The following is a 24,068-nucleotide window of genomic DNA, read 5'->3' as shown; positions in this document are numbered from 1 at the left end:
TCAGGTGTGTTAAGGGGCTAGGACATTTACTTATTTATGGAGTAAACCTCTGGGGATATTCTGAATCAGATTATGCTAGTAGCAACTTTCGAGAAACTGCTGTCCTGAAAATGATGGAATAGGAGCAAAATTTTAAAATCTCACTCATCACTCTGACAGTAATGATAAAGGACATACAGCTGCATCTGAATTAGTCCTACAAATGAGGGAAAACGGTCCTCAATAAAGGTTAGAAACAGGGCATGTAAGAAAGCTATAATAGTACTAGTAATTAGTGCCCTCTAAAGCTTTCTCCGAGGAAGTCTAATGAGAGGAGTCCAGGTTCTTCTTTACAGGTATCACAGTTGTAACAATTCCTAAGATTGGGAAGGTGGCATGGAATCCACGGGGACCCAGGGCAATAAACGGGACATCAAAGAGTAAAGGGAAGGCGTTTGCAGACCCAAAGCCTTCCTGCTGTCTCTGTAACTCCCAAAGTCCTCACCTGGTCTCAGGTCCCTTCAGATGGGTCCACCCTCCAGAAAGAGTGAGGTGAAATTACCCGATTCTAGTAAAATTACCTGATTCTAGCCTGTTAGTTTAGCACATTACTTTTTATTACATCATAGGTTTTTCTCATCATCTAAAGAAACTACCTTAAGCTAGACACGTGTGTATTGAGAGACAGAAAGACAACTTTTAACATACATCTGCTAATTTAGGAAGTCCAACAAATTTAAAAAGTGTTTTGGGGTTTTTTTTTTTTTTTTTTTTGAGACAGAGTCTTGCTTTGCTGCCTTAGTTGGAGTGCAGTGGCACAATCTCAGCTCACTGCACTCCACCTTCTGGGTTCAAGCTATTCTCCTGCCTCAGCCTCCTGAGTAGCTGAGATTACAGGTATGCACCACCATGCTCAGTTAATTTTTGTATTTTTAGTAGAGACTGGGTTTTACCATGTTGGTCAGGCTGGTCTTGAGCTCCTAACCTTAAGTGATCCACCCACCTCAGCCTCCTAAAGTGTTGGGATGACAGGTGTGAGCCACTGTGCCAGGCTGTCAGTTGTTATTGAGTATTGAGGCTACACCAGGGTTCCAGTAAACTACAGCCCACAGGTGCATGGCCTGCAAAGCCTAAAACATTTACTATCTAGCTCTTTACAGAAAAAGTTCAACTCCCAGACTACACTGCAGCATCCCAACTTGAGAGAGGCATATATATATGTGGGTATGTGTATATATATATACACACACACGTACATACATACATATACTATATGTATACTGAATTGTTACCAAGAAAATAAGTCACCCAAAGAAGATATTATGTATGGCTTTTCATTCATTGTATCTTTTAAAACATCTTATGTCCCCAGTACCACACTCAGGCCACACCAAATATAAAGGGTTACAAATATTCAGATTTTATTATAAATAAAATACTGTTTTTCTTAAAACATAAAAAATGCCAAGTGTTGCATTTTATTAACCACCCTGGAGAGCAAGGCTGTAGAGATTAAGGCAAACAGCTAAAGTGAAGGCACATATAAAAGGTCCACAGTTGGAATTCAAAGGAAAAAATTCAGGGAAAAACAGCAGTATAACAATCCCTGTGTCACCCAGCATTCTGCAGCAGCCATCCTGTCAATTACATTACATAAACTACAGATAACTGGAGCTAGACAATAAAATAATGGCTGTGTTGCAGGAGTGTAATTAAGGTATCATCTTGTAAAGAACCTTTTATTTTAAAAATAAAATTCTGTTTAAAAAATATACCACACAGGTGGAGAAGAAAATAACAAAAAGTAAGTTAAAAGGAAACCAAACCAAACCAAACCACTCCATTGTTGCCTGAGACTTGCTGGAGTGAACTTCACCCAAACTAGCTTGGCAGTCAATCTTCAGTCCTTTTCTGCAAACTTGACCAAATGTATATGTTAGGATGTACCCACTTAATGACATGAACTAGCCAGGAAATGATGTGAAAACTTGGCAAGAGCATGCCACATCTCCTGCCATTGTAAAAGAGGCCTGGGAGAAGCAGCAGAGTGAAAGCTCAGGAATGTATCAGGTCAAAACACTTGTGGTAAACTCTGGTATATCCCACGCAGATGGCAACAGGAAGTGGGATCATCAAGAACTAAGTTACACCACCTCTCCCAGTCTACCCATCAGTAGCATTGTTCCTGATGCCCTAAAAGTGCTCAAAATGCGCTCTCTTATAAAATTGACCCATCCAGCTCCAATAATTGCCAGAAAGGGCATTTCTCCCTCATTCCTGGCTAGTCCCACTATGGCGTCAAAGATCCTCTTCAGCAAACTTTCCTAATCCTACCATAGCTTGTCAACCTGGCATTCCTGCTCTGGAACATTGTAAAACCATCGTGCTGCAGGTTAGGATCATCAGGACTGCAATGGAAGAGGACTCAAGTTACCTCTTTACAGTGGCTGGGTGTGGAGGAAAGCAATGATATTAATTTTAGAGAATGGAGATGCTGCAAACACAAGGCAGAGAGCAAAGTAGTGGGAACAAGTACAATCCAAAGAATTCTAGATGGAAGGGAAGGAGGTATTCAGATACACTGTGCCAGTGAAGAGGAAAAATTGAGCAAAGTGAACAGAGAGTGCCATTCTAGAAATAGGACCAAGTATATTTACATAAATTCCTTATTCTATAATCATGATAAACAAAACACAAAACATTCACACAAAAATATAAATTTGAAATAATTAATAGCACCAGTGTGTCAGATAATAGTTTCTTTCCCCCCACCCCGCCCCTGCTACGCAAAGTACAAAGTTGCATAGTGTTAAAGGCTATATATGAATCTCAAAGGCGGGTTGGTAGGAGGAAGGGGGTGTGTGGCAGGGAATTGTCACACTGTGGTCTTAAAACCACAGAGCTGAGGATCAAAAGTTGAGAAGCCCACTAGGAAACTCCACGTAAGGGTCTTCCCTCTACCTTAGAGGGAAGGTTTAGAGTGGATTTAAATCACAAAGTGCAGGAACTCAATAGCATTGGCAGCTGTGTGAAATACTGAGTGCAAGTATTTGCCACCAGGATTTGGCAAACAATGTTTTTTGAGGGATTCTGGAAGATGGAAACATCAGAAGAAAACTGGAGCTAAGGGTCAAATGTCTCATCTCTCTCCAACAGAAGAACAAATGGATACACGGGATTCTGACAGTACAAGCTGCCATCTAAGTTTTATCCCTTTGCCAGAAAAGACTAGGACGAGGAGGCTTGTTTTTCTTCTGCTTTGTCAAGACCTTAGGGATTAACTGTTCTCTGCCAGATACTTAACACTAGTTCCAAGACTAACTAATAAAAAAGCTGTAAGAATTAGTTTGATTTTGAAAACAAAACTTTAGTGGTTATCATATCCCTATTTCTTCTGTGTAAGTTCCGTTTATAAGAATATTAAAAGGTGTCTTTTGGTCTATTGGTGAGTGCAAGCTGCCCATCCAGATTTAAATTATCAGCTGCCCAAAGATCTGAAAAAAGTTCATCTTCCTAGTCAATTATTAATATACTAGAAAAATCTTCTTCAGCCATGTTCACCTGGAGACTTTTATAAATAATTGCATCCTGACCCATGGATGGCTCAGTGTCCTACACTCAAAATAGCTAAAAGCACTGATGGATGGCTACCGACATTCTAAATGATCAATACCTTTGGCACAGGATGTTTATTTCCTTTTGCTTAGAAGGAAGAGGGGCAGGAGATGCAGATGCATTTTCTTTATCCATGGACTGGATATACTGGCCATCACAATGCTACTGTTAGTAGCCAAACTTTTCCTTCATAGAAACGAGTACTGAGACTGAGGAGGTTCTGCTGGTATCGATGAGACAGGGGAGGGCTACTTGCTCTGCCCCAGCATACACGGGCTCACACGATGTGCTTATGCCACTGTACAGTAATGTAGGATGCCACGTCCTCACGCAAATCAGAAGGGAAAGTGTGGGTAAGGTAGCAACGTGAGTGGAAGAGAGACTTTATTAGATAAAACCCTTTGTTCCCGATTCAGGATGTTTAATTTGCTTCTCTTTAAACTTTGTGACTTTTCCTGGTTCAAAAGGACAGTGATGGACAGCAGCAGAGGAGTGGGGTCTGAAAAATGTAATCTTTGTGTTAAGGCACTCTGTGGCCTCACAACTGCCCCCCTGTCAGAGGGATGCTGCCTTCCAGCCCTAATGACGCTAGGGCTTTTCAATGGACGGGGTGTTGAAGCAGCCAGATGGTAAGGTCTTCCTGATGTCTTCCAGATTGCGAATGTCCTTCATGATCTCCTCGATATCCCGATTATAGTCCATGATGGCAGCCTCCTGCTTCTTGGCTTCATTCTCCAGGTCAGACACTTTCCTATCAAGATCGCTGACCTTCATTTCATCTTTGGCTTTGTTTAGGGTGCCTTCAATCTCGTTTAGCTTATTCAGGTCCACTGTGTCAAGCTGCCCTGGAGGTCAGAAAGTACACAGAAGAGAACAGACACCTTCAGGAAGAATGATCCCTTTACAAGTACCTCCACTAGTCTCTAGGCCCAGCAGCTGCCACTCTGCACAGGCAGCCCTGCAAATGTAACTTGCAGATTGCTGATGTCACACAATGGTATAAAATATGCAAACCAAGTACAAACGCTGACCTAACCCAGCAGGGATAGGTCTGAGCATATAATTAATATCAAGCTGGGTGTTTTTTTCTGAGACAATGTCTTTTGCAGAATGTTTCCTAAATGCACAGCTACCATGTTCTAGACCTTAAGCTTCACTTGTGGTTTTGAGGGTCATCTGATAACATTTAATACCTTTTCCAGGTGTATACATGTAAGCTATGTGTCATTTTAGTGCCAGCAAAGATATACAAATCTCTAAGACCCCTAATCCCTCAGCTCTTAGAGATTCCAGGGAAGATGGGTTAGTTTTAGAAGCTCACTTTCTGCTTTCAGGAGTTAGACACTATTAGGAGCCTTCCTATGGAAAATGGCCAGGAGTAAAACGCTGAAATAATTTCAGTCGGTCTTCACTTTAAGCTTAGCAAGAAAAAGAGGCTCTTTGGAAAGAAATGAAACGTTTCCATAACAAACAAAAGCAGACACAATGGACAGCATTTCATGCATACTTGATTAAAGTCTCACAAAACCATTTTACATCAGTGATTCTCAGATGTTAAATAATTTGCCCAAGTTTGCACAGCTTATAGGCAACAAAGCAAATATACTAACCCGAGTCAGACTAATGTTAAAAGTCTACCTGTTCCACAAAAAGCTTTCTCTTCTAGCTTACTTTCATTTTATATCCATCTGTTGGTACATAACTTATTCTTGACATTTGAGACCAATAAAAAATACCCCCGTAGCCCCCCACCAAAACAAAATGCACCAGGCTTTAAATGCTAGCAAATTAAAATATAATGCCTTGCTACAAAGAGTCCTGGCTGGAGTGCTGACACTTTTTAACGGAGTCCGGTGACAAAAGTGCATCTGTCCCAAAATGAAGCCTGCTCCCTATCACCCTACCAAAGGGGATTAAAAGAAGGTTTCCGTAGGCATAGATTTCCTTGAAAAATCAAGGTTTTTCTCTCTTTTGGCATGAAAGCTTTCCCCTCATCAGACTGTCCTTACTTAGCAAATGAAGAGAATTCCAGGCAGTAAAGTCATGACCAGTTTTAAGTGTTCTTTTTCATTTTTTAAATTGAGACAGGGTTTCGCTCTGTTGTCCAGGGGGGAGAGCAACAGCTCACTATCACCTCAAACTCAAGTGACGCACCTGCTTCAGTCTCCTGAGTATCTAGGACTACAGGCGCATAGCACCACACCCAGCTAATTTTTAAAATATTTTGAAGAGACGAGGTGAGATCTCCACCACTATATTGCCTAGGCTGGTCTCAAACTCCTGGCCTCAAGCTATCCTCCTTCCATGGCTTCTTAAAGTACTGGGATTACCAGTGTGAGCCATCACACCCAGCCTGTGTTCTTTTATTCTACTATTGAAATTCTTTACTTTAAATCCCTTAAAGATACTGCCAGCAAGATGAGTTAAGAAAAATCACTCTTTAGTTATACAATGATACTGGACCATAAATACCACCCTAGCTGGCAATATATCTTCAAAATACAAAAAGAAACTCCTCAGACCACAATGTTCTATTTAGGGCAAGGTCCACAGAAGGCACCTAGTAAGTGCTTGTCACATTAACACGGCCTAAAGTCATGATTCAGGTCACAATGTAAAGCTGACAAATCGTCAGTATGGTAAAGCGGTAAGTTGCTCTTAAAGACCCTACTGTGTAAGACAAACACTGATTTTATAAGGCTTTCAAAAATAAGCAAGAGCAAAAGGAAATATTAATAATTAACAACTTAAAAGGGATTCATGTAAACCTGTATCATCTGCTTTTGAGTCAACTGTACTGTATCAGATCCCAAGAACAGTACAAAAGATTCAGAGACTGACAAAAATGACCCTATAGCTACGTACCCAGCTGTTCCAAGAGGTCATTAATAATGCTGAGGAGGCTAGTAACAGAGTTCTTGGCTTTTCTGGCATTGATCTCGGCTTCTTGAGCAGCCTGTGAAGCCTGTAAGGGAAAAATGAGGCAAAAAGTCCTGACTGTATGTTTTCATCTTCTTTAAATCTTTTTTCCCAATGACCCAACAAATTTAAATTTGCGGATTTTCTTCCCTTTTCTAACTTAGGAAATTGAAATCTCTCACTGCCTTTTTTCTTTTTTTTCCCGGTGGGGCTGCTGCATATCTTCATATTGAGGATGTTATTATTTCTACTTCATCAAAGTTATGAGTAGGCAGTCAGGATGCCTACACTCACTAACTCACTATATTTGTATTTCAAAAATTATCTCCTTTTCTCACGTTCTCACTCAATAATATACGGAGGTATATTCATAGTAAAACCTATTAAGCAGAAAGAAGTTATTTTTTAAGGATGATTACAGGAACTATGTTTCAGAACCAAAACATGTCCTTTGGGACACTCTTAGGGACTTATTAGAAATGTCCTATTCTTTGAAAATTTTCACAGTTAAGTAAAGCTCTTCTGTAAACTCCCCTTCCACATGCAATGACCCAGCCACAATACCCCTGACACACATACTTGTTTATTGGGGCAATATAATTTACATTTTAAAAACCAAACAAAGGTAAATACACTTGGGAAATTCCATGAAACCTGAACAAATAACTGTGCATGAGTCATAGGAAACAGCAATGGAAGAGGAAGTATCTAAGTATCAGAAAACAGATGTTCTCACAAATAAATCTAGTTGAGATTTAAGTGAGTGGCTTTGAGCCTCTTACCACATAATTGCTTTTCCTAGTTTTGGGTCAGGACAACGCAAACATTTTGGGATCAAAACAATGTGAAGATTTAAAAAAGAACAAGAAAACAAGACAAAAAAACCTTCAAAAATAAATGATTAATCTCTGTCCAAATGGCAGCTGTCCTTATTGAGCATCCACAAACTTGTCTGCGAGTATAAAACGAGGGAGAAAGGACCCTGCCAGGGCCGGCCAAGAGCGATGTCCCTGCATTTAACCTGTGGTCTCCAGCCTCCTCTTTCAAAAGAATGAAGCTATACACCTTCATTCTTCTGGTTAAAAAATACATTACAGACTCAAATAATACTGGCCAAATGTTGGCCTTTCAGAATTGACAGAAATACAAATGAGATAGTACATGTGAGGGTGGTTTGTTTCCTTAGAAGTTATTTACCAAAAATAATAAAAAATCTTCTTTCACCCTTTGACCTAAACCAAAATCCTTTTTTGAAGCTCCTAAAGAATACACTGTTTTCTTTTTTCAATGTTTTAAATCTAATGTTTCTATAACCATATTAAAAATGAAATCCATATATGCTCAACATATGTGAGAAATATCTATTTTTTTAACTTTATATTAATTTTTTTTTTTTTTTTTTTTTTTTGAGATGGAGTCTTCCTCTGTGGCCCAGGCTGGAGTGCAGTGGAGTGATCTTGGCTCATCACAACCTCCACCTCCCAAGTTCAAACGATTCTCCTGCCTCAGCCTCCTATGTAGCTGGGATTACAGGTGCCTACCACCATGCCCACCATGTTGGCCAGGCTGGTCTCGAACTCCTGACCACAGGAGATCTGCCCACCTCGGCCTCCCAAAGTGCTGGGATTACAGGATTGAGCCACTGCACCCAGACACCTTTATGGGAATTTTTACTTGAGCCACACCATGACAGAGAAAATAAGGATAATCCAAACCAACACCCACCCCCCACCCCCACCTACAAAAAGCATAATAAAATCAGGTGTTTGCACAGGAAGAGTTTCTTTTATCACTTCCCTAGAGTCTTCACTGAGATTAACAGGCTTTGTACTTCTTTTTTCCATCCCAAGGTGAAAATGACCCACACTGAGGAACTCTGTTTTTTGGCAGCAGTGAACAAAGGCCTCTTCCTTGCCACTGAAAGCGAGCAAGTAAACAAGTTCATGTATGTCATTACCATGATTGCTACACCCAACTGGAAAAAGAATATTCCTACTGTAACTCCATTAAAGTCGTTTCAAAGCAAAATATAGCATAGAACAGAAAAATGGACCTTAGCTCTTCCTTGGGTCATCCATTAACAAGTCAATTTTGTTATAAACGGTACCTTGCATACACATTACCACAAAAGGTGAAAAATTAAACTAGATGTAAGTTTCATATGTTTTTGTTGGGTGGTGGACAATGCCATCTTCAAAAATTTCTTATATACAAGAAACCTGTCTTTGTCTCTAAGGAGCAAGGTGCTGGGAGAACAAGAATAGGAGAAAAATTAACTTTTCGCTGCATTCCTTTTTTATTAACATTTATGAATTACCCATTGAAAAATATAAATACATACTTTTTAATGTGCTAAAACGTCAAACGTGTAAAATGATGTTTTACTTTTAACTGAGTAACTTTGGGACACGACAATTGTGCAACAAAAATACCTGGCAGAAGATCCAAATTCTTTGTCTTCTATGTAAGCTACTAACCCAATTCTTGACGAGACAACGTGATGAAAAACAGAAGTCAATATAAAAAAGATCCTTCTTAACAAGTGGGGGATCTTTATTATTAAACACTGTTCACTTTCTGCCAATGAACAAATATACCAAAACCTCTTACCATCCCTGCCATCATCATGTCCTGGTCAGCGTCATCTTGTTTTCGCTTTAGCTCTTTTTCTGCTTCCTGTAGTTGCTTCAACATATTGTTCACCTCATTATCCAGATCTGTAACTTCTGCAAAAGTTCTTTCAGCTTCTGCCTTAGTGCTGGTGGCATTCTAGGCACAAAAGCAAATTGCAATTTTTTTGAAAAAGCTTTCCTTTTTCTCAAGTATGCTCCCATTCCTTTTATAATTTGTAAAATGACTCAAAAATATAATCCGGAAACAATAATATATTGATTTATACTATCTCATGACTTATATTATCAATTTGGGTTATAAATAATAGTAAAAAAAAAAATTACTACCCACATGATAACATTTTGTATTTTATCTAGCACTTTCATTTGTATCCTCTTCTTTAATCCTGGAAACTTCTTTTCTATTATTGCCATTTTTAGCTGGGGTCACACAGATAGCAAATAATAAACATTTAATGGCATACACTTTCTACAACATCATATTGATTAGATGCTTTCACTGAGATAAAATTTAAATTCAAAGCTAGCTTGGTTTCTTCTTGGCAGTTCATCATAATGTACAAAAAGACCACAATCCTAAAATATGAGTATTTTATAAAAGCCAACTGTTCTAAGGAAACTAAGAGGTTTCTGAGATTCTTAAGTACCTAATTCTAAAATTGCTCCAATCTCTCTTTTAAACAAAACAGACTGACCTTGAAATAAGAGAAAGCCAGACTAAAAAACATTATTCTTTAAGATGAATCCTAGCAGTGGCAGGTATGGGAAGTCTCTCCTAGGAGTAGCTTACATATGGCGATATGCTTGAAAGGGGGACTTGAAAGTTGTATTGATAAGGCACACTACATAGTATTGAAATAAATACCACCTGTCTGAGTCAAAGAAGAATGTTTATTTAGAAAAAGTCTGATTCTTTGTGGGAATGGTCTCTACAGACCTCTGAAGCCAGACCTCACACTGAGACACAGCAGAAATTTTAGAGTAAAGCACCCTTTTACTGATTCCCCCTCCTCAATCAATGTGGATACCTACTCTCACACCTAGTCAAAAGAAAAAAAAAAAAAAGACAAATATGGTTTAAGCCAATTTTACTGAAGTTCAGGGAAAAAGTCTGCAAGGGCTCTGAGGGTCTGGAAAGAAACTGGAAGGTGACTAGAGAAAGGTATGGGCAGGGACTCTTGGAGAAGAGGAAACACACACCTTTTGGACAGCGCTCGCGATCCTCTCCGCCTCATGGGCCTTGTTCTTGGCCTCTGTGGCGTCCGCCGCAGCGTTGCCCAGGGCCTGCTGGGCTTCCCTGGTCTTTTCATTGGCTTCAATGATGGTCTGGTTGATGGCAGGAATCTTCCTTAGTGCCTCCTCTGCGGCCGTCTTGTTATCGTTCACGCGCCTATCAAAATCTGAAACGAGTTCAAGGACACATTTGAGCTAAACTCCCAACAAGTAAAAAGGGGGCCTTTCAGGGAGTTCCAACTGAATTTTGTTTTTGAACAATGGAAGTCAGGGTAAAAAATGGAAGACAGCATGGGCTGAAGTTTTAGAAATTACACATCTCTACAGAAAAGGTCCCCCAGGTAGTGTTACAGAAATGTTCCCCGTTTCTGGAACTACAATTCTTACTTGAACAATGTGCTTTAAAATGCAGAGTGCTGAACATCCCATTACCACTACCTCAACCATTATTAAAAGCAGTGGCAATTTATTTAGTGTTTACTGTGTGTCAGGTACTGAGTTAAGAGTTTTGTGTCTTTGACATAAAATAGGCTGTATGATTTTTATAAGAAAATTGAGGATTAAAGAAGTTAGATGACCTGTGGTGCAGGGTGCAAGGTTTTGAACCAAGACCCCCTGACGCCAGAGCCCATACTTTGAAATACTATTTTTTTTTTTTTTTTTTTTGGAGAGACAAGGTTTCACTCTGTCACCCTGGCTGGAGTGCAGGGGCACAATCACTGCTTACTGCAGCCTTGACCTCCTGGGCTCAAGGGATCCTCCCACCTCAGCCTCCCAAGTAGCTAGGACTACGGGTGTGTGTCAGCATGCCTGGCTAATTTAAGAAAAAAAAAAAAATTGTAGAGATAGGGTCTCACTATATTCCCCAGTGAGAAACTGGTCTTGAACTCCTGGCCTCCAGGGATCCTCCCTCCCAAAGTGTTGGGATTACAGGCCACCGTGCCTGGCCCATACATTCAACTAGTATCCTGTAAAGCATCCTGTAAAGCTTCTCTATTTATAGAACCTATGACTATTTTATCAGACATGAATTCACAGTTGCTCAGTGAATTGGTCACATTTCTCTTCTGTCTGGGGTGAAGAAAAAAAAAACCAACAAAGCATCAGATGCCACTGGCAGAGAAAATGAAAGATAATCTCCATTTACCTATGTAAGTTCTCTTTTTTTATTTTTTTTGAGATGGAGTCTCACTCTGTCACCCAGGCTGGAGTGCAGTGGCTGGATCTCAGCTCACTGCAAGCTCCGCCTCCTGGGTTTACGCCATTCTCCTGTCTCAGCCTCCCGAGTAGCTGGGACTACAGGCGCCCGCCACCTTGCCCGGCTGGTTTTTTGTATTTTTAGTAGAGACGGGGTTTCACCGTGTTAGCCAGGATGGTCTCGATCTCCCGACCTCGTGATCCGCCCATCTCGGCCTCCCAAAGTGCTGGGATTACAGGCTTGAGCCACCGTGCCTGGCCTGTAAGTTCTCTAAATAGGCATCTTGATTATGTGAGTTTGCCTAATAAGAAAATATCTTTAAAAAAAAAAAATCCATACTGAAGTATGCAGGGATAAAATGACATGAGTTCTGGGATTTCTCTTTGAAATGCTTTAGCATAAAAAAAGTAGGGAGCTGGGGATGAAGTAATAAATATGGTAAAAGTCGTAATTAAAAAAAAAAATCACTCTAGTGGTAGAAGCATTTGCCCCTGTTATCTCAGCCTTTTCTACCTTTCAGGTTGTTGAGAATGTCATTAGCTTCTTGTAAGGTATCACGTCCCTTCTTTGCAGCCTCTTCGGCGAGGGCCTTGGCAGCGTCAGCTCGGGCTAGGAGTTGGTCTGCGGTCTGCAAACACATGGCAGATGAGAGGATGAACCCTCAAAGCAAATCCCTTCTGTCTCCTGGACAGACAAGGCTCTCCAGAGGTGCCACCCTGAGACTTGCCAGCATACAACATGTTAGGGTGCTCTCTCAGCACTATGGTCTGCTGTCTGCATCAGAGAGACAAGATCACCACAGACCCATTTGGACTGTTCAAATGTTGCCTCAAGAAATGAAGCGACCTGCAAATCAAACCAACCTGCTGTTCAGTCTTTCCTTTCTCCAGAAGGTTCTTGACTTCAAGTTCCTTCCCTCTCATGTCTTCTCTGAGGTCCTCATAATCTTTCAACTTCTGGTCAATCAGACGTTCCAGATTCTCAGCTTCCATCTTTATGTTATTTGCTTCATTCTGTGAAAATCAAGTAAGATCACTACACTTTGGATAAAACATTTAAACTAATGAAAAGGTAGGCTTAGGAACTCTGTAACTCCTAATACTCAATTGATATGTTTAAAAGAACTGCACAGATCAAGATTTTATGGGTTTTCTTTTTTTAAAATGAGACATATTTCAGACTCACTGAAATTCACAGCATCCACATACAGTTTGATGAGTTTTGACAAACGTATTTCTGCATAACCAACACCCCAATCAAGATACAGATTTCCATCACCCAAGAAGCTCCCTTTTCTCCCTTTCCACCTGATCTCTACTCCATCTTTCCAACACTGTGCCTGCCATTGTTCTGATTTTTATCATCATAGACTAATTCTGCCTCTTTTCTAATTCTAAATATACAGAATCAGACAATCTGTACATGTCTGAAGAGACCTAAACCTTTATGATAAAAATCAAGTCAACACCTCAGATATAAGAAGTGAAACTTAGTAAATCTCGCCGGGCTCGGTGGCTCACGCCTGTAATCCCAGCACTTTGGGAGGCCGAGGCGGGCGGATCACAAGGTCAGGAGATCGAGACCACGGTGAAACCCCGTCTCTACTAAAAATACAAAAAATTAGCCGGGCGCGGTTGTGGGCGCCTGTAGTCCCAGCTACTCGGGAGGCTGAGGCAGGAGAATGGCGTGAACCCGGGAGGCGGAGCTTGCAGTGAGCCGAGATCGCGCCACTGCACTCCAGCCTGGGCGACAGAGCGAGACTCCGTCTCAAAAAAAAAAAAAAAAAAAGAAACTTAGTAAATCTCAAGCTTAATGCAAAAAATACACCATTTATACAGAGCTTGGAGTGAGGATCCATGATTAGAGTACAGATATTAAATAAAATCCTACCAATTCCAAAATATTTTACCTGCCCCACAACGTCCTGCTACAGTCCTTTAATTAAACCATTCTCTCTTATTTCTCTCTAGGTCTCTACTAGACAGAGCCTGGGAGTAAATGTCTACATGTACTCTGTTTTAACCAATTCAAATGTATTATAATTTGGATTTGTACTAAAGACTTAGGAGTGATTGTTCATATCATTAAAGTAGTCTTTGCTATTTAATGTTTACAATCACAGGATTCTTTACCTTGACAAGTTTTTGTTTTTGTTTTTTTAAGAGATGGGGTCTCACTATGTTGACCAGGCTGGTCTTGAACTCCTGGCCTCAAGCGATCCTCTCACCCCACCTCAGCCTCCCAGGGTTGGCATTACAGGCGTGAGCCACCATATCTGGCTACCTTGGTAAGTTCTATTAGCGTATGTGAAATAGACTCAACTTTAGCAGCGAGTCAGTGGGAGGACAGAGGGAGGTGCAGAGCAGTCGGCTCTCACATAGACTTGGGGGAGAGACAGGGTGGGGCTGTGCGTACAGGCTGCCCCCATACCTCCAGTGTCTCAGAGTCCAAAGGGCTCAGCTGAGCCACGCTGGCATAGATCTCAACAGCTTTGTCACCGGCCCTTTTGGCCTCCTCATGTACTCGGGCAGCTTGTTTTTCCAGATCTTGTGAGATGTTCTTCGCTTGTTCATACCTAAGACACAAATAATGTGATTTAATGACAACTTAGCTGCTTTTAGCATCTTAATGTTAACCAGATTAACATGATCATGTGATAATATGCCCAAAACCTCAAAGGAAATGCTACATTAAAATGCTTGCATTTTAATAACATTTTGCATATTTACATTTTCTCTTATCATTTCTATTTATAATGTATGGCTTGGCGGGTGCGGTGGCTCACACCTGTAATCCCAGCACTTTCAGAGGCCAAGGTGGGCGGATCACCTGAGGTCAGGAGTTTGAGACCAGCCTGGCCAACATGGTGAAACCCTGTCTCTACTAAAAATACAAAAATTAGCCTGGCGTGGTGGCAGGTGCCTATAATTCCAGCTACCCGGGAGGCCGAGGCAGGAGAATCACTTGAACCCGCGAGGCAGAGGTTGTAGTGAGCCGAGATCACGCCACTGCACTCCAGCCTGGGGGACAAGGGCGAGACTTGGTCTCAAAAAAACAAAACAAAAAAAACAAAACAAAAAAAACAAAAGAAAAGAAAAAGAAAAATTTTTCTATAATGTATGGCTTACCATATATTTTCTTATTTCAGACACCCTTTAAAGATTTGTAGTTCAATTATGTTTCCTCTACACTCTATTATATTTTTTTCTCTTCTTCATTTGTGCAGAATTTTAAGTATCATGGCTCATCTTGTTACTATTCTCTGTAGTTATAACAGTAATTGAATTAAACCAAATCTCTGTGGCTCCACATGCCCTTCTCTACTTACTGTGCCATTTCAAAAGCATGATTAACAAAGGAAATCTTACTGCATGAATGCATGCCCTGAATCCACCAGCATTTAATTTTTCATTGAATTAGTGTTACTTACCAGAACATCTGAAGGGGTGTAAACCACTTTTAAATTATACTCACTTCCTATTAAGCTCTTCAATCTCAAATGCTGTTTGATTTTCTCCTGCCAATGTCCTCAAAAGCAGGTTGTATGCCTCAGTTGATGTATCATTGGCTGTCTTTGCCACTCGAACAATGTCATCAGCTTCCTGTTTATGACTATACAGATAAAACAAAAAATAAGCCATGAAACAACCATCTGATAGGGAAATAAGTAAAATTTAGGTAATGCTTACTTTATTATTACTATTTTTTGAAATGGAGTCTCGCTCTGTCACTCAGGCTGGAGTGCAGTGGCGCAATCTTGGCTTTTTGCAACCTCCGCCTCCCAGTTCAAGCAATTCTCCTGCCTCAGCCTCTTGAGTAGCTGGTATTACATGCGTACGCCACCATGCCCAGCTAATGTGTCTTTAGTAGAAATGGGATTCGCCATGTTGGCCGGGCTGGTCTCGAACTCCTGACCTTAGGTGATTCACCTGCCTCGGCCTCCCAAAGTGCTGGGATTACAGGCATGAGCCACTGCGCCCAGACTACTTTATTATATGTACATATACTAACATGGGCAAGAATTCTACAAATATTGGAAAACCTCATTCATTTGGAATTTTGCTATCATTTCAGTGGGGCTGAATTTATGAATAGCCTTCTAAAACTGAGATGAGAATATTTTCCAAAAAATTATTGGTATAAATTTATAAGAGAAAATGTTTATAATTATAATTCTTCAGAAAAACTATTTTTAAATTTAATTGAGAGTAATGTATATATAAAACTGTGTATGCCAGCAAGACATCATTTATCTAATCATAAACAAATCCCACGCCTAATCTTTATTAACAACAATCTGCTAGTTTCACTCAGTTACTACAGTCTTAAATAAGTTAAAAATCTAAAAATGTTATGGTTTTGAGATATATAAATATGAACTGTCTTCAAGCCACTGTATTCTAATATTCAAAGTGTGAATATTCTAATGTAAAACTAAAAGGAAGAAAAGAGTATACACAGCCGATAACATCTTAGAAAAGAGAGCAAACCTTGCAGAAGTGGGTTATGTGGAAAGCGTTTATGGGTTATGGAATAAGACAACACACACACACACACCATAACGGAAGCCACAACTTAACCATTAAACAGAGGTCCAGAAGTTACCGTTCAGCAAGCTTTCGAGCCTCTTCCGCCAAAAGAGTCATGTTGTTTGGGTCCCCTGTAGATTCTGGCTGAGTGACTGACTGCACAGGAAATAAAGCACTTATTCTCAAAAGACTGAATTATTTCAATTTAATAAAGCAAGAATCAAAACTAAATTTTTGTTAGAGGGCAAAAAGAACGCCTCTTCCTTTTTTTTTTTTTTTTTGAGATGGAGTTTTACTCTCGTTGCCGAGGCAGAAGTGCAACGGTACAATCTCAGTTCACCGCAACCTCTGCCTCCTGGGTTCAAGTGGTTCTCCTGCCTCAGCCTTCCAAGTAGCTGGGATTACAGGCATGCGCCACCATGACCAGCTAATTTTGTACTTTTAGTAGAGATGGGGTTTCTCCATGTTGGTCAAGCTGGTCTCGAACTCTCGACCTCAGGTGATCTACCCGCCTCGGCCTCCCAAAGTGTTGGGATTACAGGCGTGAGCCACCGCGCCTGGCCCCAAGAATGCCTCTTCTTATTTTCAGGGATCTTTATTTAATATCACCACCCTCGATTGCAGATTCTTTCTATTTTCAGTAAAGGATAAAGGAAGATTAAACTGCCTAGTACCATAGAAGGAACAAAGCTAGAGAAATAACCCAGATGTCCCTTGGTTTATATCCAGTTTGTAATAACTGTTTCATGCCAACTATGAGCAATGTGGCTTTCTTGCTCCATAATTAGGGACAAATAGAAAGATGCATGGAGTCAATTTAGTTGAAGAAGCACTCCACTGCCAGTAACAGACTTGCTACAAATCCCAAGGGCCTCCCCCATCCCCACCTCAGACGTTTGCAATCACTTACCACATTGGCAGCAGCTACTTTTGCTTTTTCAAGTTCTCTGGACGCGATTTCAATCAACCTCTCTGTGTTCTCTACATGGGCACGTGCTTGTTCAGCCAAGTTTCCAGTCTCTTCAATGGTATTCCGGATATTTTGTAAACGGCTAATTTGGCTGGACAGACTGTTATTCACTCTCTGTAGGCGATCCATCAAATTCTGGTCAACATCTAAAATGGTTTGCAGAAGAAAGTCTGTAAATTATCTGAAGAGGATCGTATCATCTCACATGAAATCTGAGGCCCTATGTATCTTTACTCTTCAAACATGGCAGCTTTCTGCCAGGTTTCTGCAAAGCCCCTGGCATAGCTGGACAGCCTTTACCATGCCCAGTAGGTCCTTCTCTGTATACTCATCACACTTCTCCAACCGTGTGCCCATCTGCCCACTTGACTATGAACTCTTTCTTACTCATCACTATATCGCTGGTCTTATGCAGTGGATGGCAAAGAGAAGACACCCAAGGAATGTTTGATGAAGGCAAGAATGACTGACTTTAATACCAGCACGTGCAATTTAGTCATAAATATACAACATTGTTAAAAATGCTGCCAGCCCTAAAAGCCAAACATTTTTCAAAACCCAGAAAAAAACTAGGTTTAAAACATATGTTGAAGTATGACAAATTAAACTCATTTTGCATTTTAAACTAAATAGACTCTTCTGCCACCCCCATGCCCCAGCATATCAGTGTAATTTCTTTCAAACTGATCTCTGTTTTTGAATAGTTCTTAAAATTATTCTTTATTAATATGCTCATTCAACTTAAATCTCATACGCAGGTCCTAACAAATCAAAAGATAAAATATAACCCTGTTATTATTAAAACTTTCATGTATCATGAGGTTTTATTAATATATAAAAACCATTAAGTAAATTGACCAATTCATATTTCAGCATCATGCTCAGTGTTGGGGTCTAAATTTTCTAAGGAATGTAAAAAATAAAATAAAAAAAGATGAGAAGTCAAAGGTAAGACCAACAAAGATGAATACAGGTTTGGAAAAAACTAAACTGAAGCAGGGCTACCAAATGCATGTACAGAGGTGATATTCTATAAACTCTTGCCTAACTGTGTATGGTGGTCCTGCTTGGAGGGTTACTCAATTATTTGATAATGTAAAAATTTTTTGGCTGGGCGCAGCGGCTCATGCCTGTAATCCCAGCACTTTGGGAGGCCGAGGTGGGCAAATCACGAGGTCAGGAGATCAAGACCATCCTGGCTAACACGGCGAACCGCCATCTCTACTCAAAATACAAAAAATTACCCGGGCACGGTGGGCATGTGCCTGTAGTCCCAGGTACTTGGGAGGCTGAGGCAGGAGAACCACTTGAACCCAGGAGGCGGAGGTTGCAATGAGCCAAGATCAGGCCACTGCACTCCAGCCTCAGTGACAGTGACTCTGGCTCAAAAAAGAAAAAAAAAGCAGCTTATGAAAACGCATGCCTTTCATGATTTTTAAAACTATTTTAAGACACCCTGTAATAGAACAGATTCAAAAAATGCTTGAAATTTCAATATCAAATAGTTTTTTATCTGTTGGAAAATCACCCTAGTTACTGTATCTTAAAGCAGTAAGTTTGTCAGGTTGTTTTTGAATTAGTGTTTAAAAAATGAAATAATTTATAATCTACAAGTAGTTTAAATATTGAGAAAGAATTTTATAAAACCATACTAATTAACCTTGCTTTAGGAGCCACATCTAAAGATTGGTCCACCTCACTGAAGTCACGCACTGTTCAATCATGCATACCTTTGACATCCTGGGCCTCACGAAGGAGGTCCATAACTTCCCTCTCTGCTTCCTTTAGTCTATCCTCGAAGGCTTGATCCGTCACCATCTCATCCCCAGTTCCAAGGTTTGCTATGAGACTCTCTAATTCCTGGAGCTTCACTCGATGATCAGCAACCTAAACACACAGAAGAAAGAAAAGGGAAAGGTAGGACACACAAGTATTCCTGAAGAACTCAATCACACTTCCTGCAAGAATCATGGGCACTCCATGAATATGTAGTTCTATCCACTCCATGGATGTCTACTTCTGAAGAGAAGACATGGCTAGTTTTTCTTTATTTTTCTAGCTTCAAAAGAAAACCTTCAGAGTCATTCCTTTGACTTTAAAGACTGCATGCTGATGATTCTTCAGCTCTGACCTCTCCCTTGAGTGTCAGATTACCTTCGTGACATCTCCACTCAGCTCTCTGATAGGTATCTCAAACTTAACATCCAAAATTATACCTCTTACCTCTATTCTCCCTGATGAATTCTCCACCTCAGTAAATAAGGCCTCCAGCTACCTTAAGCAAAAAACTCAAGACACATCCTTATTCTTCTCTTTCCCTATCCTGTCCCCAAACACGCATATTTATCCAATCCAATTGAGGCTTCCCATTAAGCCCCATTCCTAACCATCATTGTTCACACAGCAGTCAAAAGCGCTCCTCTTAAAATATAATCTGGATTTCCTAGATTTTAAGAGTTTCTTCAATGCATTCTTATTGGATTTGGGATCAAATCTAAACTCCTTACTATGGTCATCACGGTCCCATATAATCTGTCCCGACCAACCTCTCCAGTCTTATCACAGACCACACTCTCCGCACTTAGCAGGCTCCAGCCACTCTCCAGCTCCCAGGCCTCTGAATACCAGGTTCCTTCTGCCTGGAACAAACCTACCATTACTTTTCACTTGGCTCATTCCTTCGTATCCATAAGATCTCACCTTAGATGAATTCTGTAGAGAGGCCTTATATAAAGTAGCTTCCCCCAGTTATTCTCCTTTTGTATTCTTCCTGGCACTTATCTCAGTGTTTGTTTTGTTTATTTATTTATTTTTTATTATTTGCCTCCCAACTGGAACACAAGTCTTTAAGAATAGAGACCACATCTATCTTGTTCACCACTTTTTCTATAAAGATTAGTGCACAGTAAGTTTCCACTCAATGTCTGCTGGAAGAATAAATGAATGCACTATTGACAGCTTACCTTATCCTTTACCAAACGGTAACAAGCTGGACATTCCTGGCAGCCAGGCCAAGACCGATTGTAGAAATAGTTTTCTTCACACTGGTCACAGCGATTTCCCACAAAGCCTTCTCTGCATTCACAGCGACCATCGTCTTTGCACTGAAGTGAAAGAGACCCCTCGGGATGACAGTCACAGGCTGCAGAATAAGGAGAAAATAATACATAATTAGCAAAAGAAGGAAGAGTATATCTCTTATTTCAGACTGGCAACAATAAGCTGACTATACTACTGTTATAATTTTCTGAAAAACAGGACTATTTATGAGATATTAAATGGCTAAGTCTGTTTAGCAGAGAAAACGGACAGTTTTTAAAGTCAAAATGAGCTTTAAAGGAAAACGTGCAACCTTTGGGACACACTTCAGGTTACTTAGTAATTAGAGAAGTTATGAAAGTCCCAGTGCTCTTTTCATGCACTTCAAGAATTCATCTCTACCTTCAATTCTCCACTGTTTAATATTTCTCTAAGGAACTAGAAAACCCAAATGCTAATGTTTCTTTTGCATTATCTTATAGTTTGTTTATTCACTGTGTTCTCTGAACTGAGTCAATTACTTATGCTACATTCCACAGGAGAAATGAAGGAATTCAGAAAGCAAAAGCCAATCTGTTCTGAGGCCCAATTCCAGGCAAGTGTTTATGCCAAAGAGAAGCAGATGTTTATACGTAATCATACCAAAAGGGCCCCAAGGGTGGGAAGCAACTAAAGCCAGTAAGTCAACAAACACATCGTGAACACAATCCTCCACTATTTCATTATCTGCACTAAGAATGCAATCAATAAAGAAGTTTCGTTAACCACAGTGGGAAAGCTCAGTAATCAAAGGAAGACTTCCTTGGAAAAAATAAAAGATTGGAAAAAGGAAGAATCAGAAATGTTATAAAAGAAAACATACAAAGAAACCAGAGAAGGCTTTGATCTGCAGAGTTTTAGAAATGGATAATATTCATCAAATAAAGCATCTACGATGACTTAGGTACAGCCCTGACTATGAGCCAAGTGGCTAGACGGAGGGTGTCAAAGTCTTTTCTGGCCTTAAGACACTAACTGGAATTAGGGGAGGCTTAGAGTTGTATGCCACCAACACCCCTTACGTTTGCAGCCTTCAGGTCCAAACCCAAAGTGGTTGACCTCACAGCGCTCACAGTGCTGACCGGTGATGCCAGGCTGGCACTCACACTGGCCGGTGCGGATGTCACACTGCCCATTGGTGGAGCCCAAGGCATGGCAGTCACACCTGAAAATGAACACAGGACATTTCTCAGGCAAAAAAAAAAAAAAGACTTTAAGCAAAACCTTTTTTTTTTTTTTAAGTATAGCACTGATCTTGTATCAGAAAACTGAATGGTAAGCGTTACTAAGATGGAATGTTAAGGGTTATTAAGCCCCTAAGGTTCAAGTAATTTTCATGAGTGGTATTCAGAACTTCTTTTCCTAACTTAACTGCTACCAGTGTTCTCCAACCTGGGACTGTATGGACACTAAGTAACAACTCTGAAAACAGAAGTTCCCAGGCTGCAACCCTGGAGAGTCTGATTCTAAGTGCCTCAGAAAGGACCTGGCAATTTGTACTTTTAAAAGATTGTTCAGGTGATTCTGGCACAGCTGGGGCCACTGTGCTCCACTCCTTTCTTTCAATAGCTTTATTACAATTCTCCAGCATTGCCCCTGAAGGATGCGTTGCCTACATTAGGCACTCCAGGAATTTCTGAACAGTCAACTATTAAACGTAACTTATAAAAATTCATTTTTTATAACAGAAAAAGCAAAGATTACTTCCACCAAAGGCACCTATGTCTCACCTCTCACAGCCTTGCCCACTCTGCAGGTTGTAGAATCCAGGGTCGCAAGCACCACAGTCCCGGCCAGTCACATGAGGCAAACATTCACATTGCCCCGTCACGGGGTTACAGTTGCTCTGCTGCTTCACTGTCCCATACGGATTGCAACTGCAGGCTAAGGCAGGAAGACAGAGACAGCAAAAGACACAAATCACCTGAGAGAAATACTAAAATATAAACAATCCAAAGAGATTCTTTAGACTTGTATTGCCAGGTTGGTAGTTGCTGGTCACATGTGGCTACTGAGCACTTGAAATGTGGCTGGCTGGTCTGAATTGAGATGTGCTATAAATGTGAGATACGCAATGGATTTTCAAGGTTTAGCCTGAGAAAGAATATATATTTCATTAATAATTTTTATTGATTACAATAAGAAATAATATGTTAGATATATTAAATAAAATACATTAGTATTCATTTCACCTGTTTCTTTTTACGGGACCACAGGTGTCAGACGCCATGACTGTCCTTTTTATACTTTTTTAATGTGGTGACTAGAAAATTCTAAATGACAAAAGCAGTTCACAATGTACTTCTATTGGACTAAACAACTATACGTATTTTAAGAGACACATAAGAATTGTCACAATAAAGAGACATTTAACTGTGACAGAATCTGGTTAAAGGCTGATTACCTTTGCATTTGTCTGCTGGATTGGGAGACAGGGGATTTCCAAAAAATCCGTCTTTGCACCGGTCACAATAGAAGCCAGCAGTATTATAGATGCACTTCAGGCATTCTCCTGTCAAGCGATTGCAATTTCCAACTGCGTTGGGATCAATGTTGTCATTGCACTGGCACAGGCGGCAAAGTCTCACAGGGCCGTTTCTACCTAGGGGGTCTCCAAAGTAGCCATCATCACAGAGCTCACATCTCTTACCTGGGGATGAGACAATCTGATGTTATGAGAAAGAAAAGCCTTAGACGTTTTTGGTGCTAGATTACCACTGGCTACAGGTAGTCCAGAGTAATCATCACATGAGAGAAGACATGGTGCAACAAAGGGCAAAGGACCTGGGCTGCAGCCCTGGCATGGGGCCAGATCATCAGAGTGACTTTGAGCACATCTCTATTTCCTCACTAGAAAGGAAGCACCTGGTCTGCCTACTTCACTTCAACTGTTGTGACAATCAACCCAAACCATCTATTAAAAGTGCTCTGTAAATGAGTTAAGCCCAAGGTTTATAAACCTCTCCAGTCTCAAAGGATAGTACATTCGTATATGTTGTTTTGGCAGATGATATTAAAAGAGGTGAAGTGCCACTCTTGACACCATAGGTTTCCCACACAACAGGGTGAGCAGAACCATTCTCTTAAAATGTAACAGGCATGTGCTAATCCTTGTTAATCAGTATCAATTGGTACAAAATCAGGGTATGTTAGAAGGGAACTTAGAAATCATCAGTTGCTGCCTGCTTGTGTCAAATATTATAGATCAAGGAAGAGACAGGATAAGTACTTTGCCTGCAACCAAAGAACTGACAGGTAGAGAGGGAGAGCTAGAATCCAGGGCTCTTTCCACTGTCCTAAATTCACCACTCCTCATCCTTCCTTTTCCACTTACCTACCATGATTAGTTCAAGTTGGGCTCATGATATCTTTGTAATCAGTAGGGCCTGAATTAGCCTAAAATTTCTGGTGAATCCGAGGTTTATTAATTCATTCAACAAGTATTTTCTGAGCTCTACTACATAACAGCCAGCACTGTTCTAGGTCATTAGGATGATGTGAACAAGGTGGATAAGGTCTCTGCTCTCATGAAGCTTATGCAGCGGTTGGTGAAGACCAATACATAGACACACAGATAAACAAGATTACTTCAGATAGGGATACGCATAAAAAATTTAAACAAAATAGAGCAACATGATGGGGTGAAGGTGAGGGCTACTTTATACTGGTGGGTGGGGAAAAATTCTGTAAGAAGACGACGTTGGGATAGCAATGGAAAGACAGAGAAGAGACCAGCCAGGATATTATCCAAGGGAAGAAAGTTTCAGACAAAACAAGATAAGCCATGGAAGCAGTTCAAACCCATGTAGGAGCATGGAGGTCAGAGTAAGTAAGGGATTTGGTTTTAGTGTATTAAGAAGCTACTGGAGGGTTTAAAAGTGGTATAATGTGAGGTACATTTTTAAAGGACCATT

The 24,068-nt window shown here is 40.4% G+C and overlaps 1 protein-coding gene across 2 annotated transcripts in view; it reads right to left on the bottom strand.

The window, feature by feature from the left end:
• Positions 1-1,376: 1,376 nt before the first annotated feature.
• LAMC1 (laminin subunit gamma 1) overlaps positions 1,377-24,068 on the bottom strand; it is a 123,168-nt gene continuing 100,476 nt past the window's right edge. For both annotated transcript variants that reach the window (XM_005540187.3, XM_074029903.1), the window contains 15 exons: positions 22,559-22,804; positions 21,885-22,038; positions 21,177-21,319; positions 20,040-20,218; positions 18,807-18,963; positions 17,017-17,222; positions 16,183-16,262; positions 15,052-15,189; positions 14,008-14,152; positions 12,441-12,590; positions 12,091-12,205; positions 10,347-10,546; positions 9,124-9,282; positions 6,460-6,559; positions 1,377-4,439 (listed from right to left, as the gene is read on the bottom strand). In XM_005540187.3, the coding sequence (XP_005540244.3) occupies positions 4,183-4,439; positions 6,460-6,559; positions 9,124-9,282; positions 10,347-10,546; positions 12,091-12,205; positions 12,441-12,590; positions 14,008-14,152; positions 15,052-15,189; positions 16,183-16,262; positions 17,017-17,222; positions 18,807-18,963; positions 20,040-20,218; positions 21,177-21,319; positions 21,885-22,038; positions 22,559-22,804 (2,429 nt within the window). In that variant the 3' untranslated portion in view covers positions 1,377-4,182. The remainder of the gene's footprint in view (positions 4,440-6,459; positions 6,560-9,123; positions 9,283-10,346; positions 10,547-12,090; positions 12,206-12,440; positions 12,591-14,007; positions 14,153-15,051; positions 15,190-16,182; positions 16,263-17,016; positions 17,223-18,806; positions 18,964-20,039; positions 20,219-21,176; positions 21,320-21,884; positions 22,039-22,558; positions 22,805-24,068) is intronic.

This window comes from Macaca fascicularis, chromosome 1 (assembly GCF_037993035.2).
Source record: "Macaca fascicularis isolate 582-1 chromosome 1, T2T-MFA8v1.1".
NCBI lineage: Eukaryota > Metazoa > Chordata > Mammalia > Primates > Cercopithecidae > Macaca > Macaca fascicularis.
This window is presented reverse-complemented; position numbering and strand designations above follow the sequence as displayed.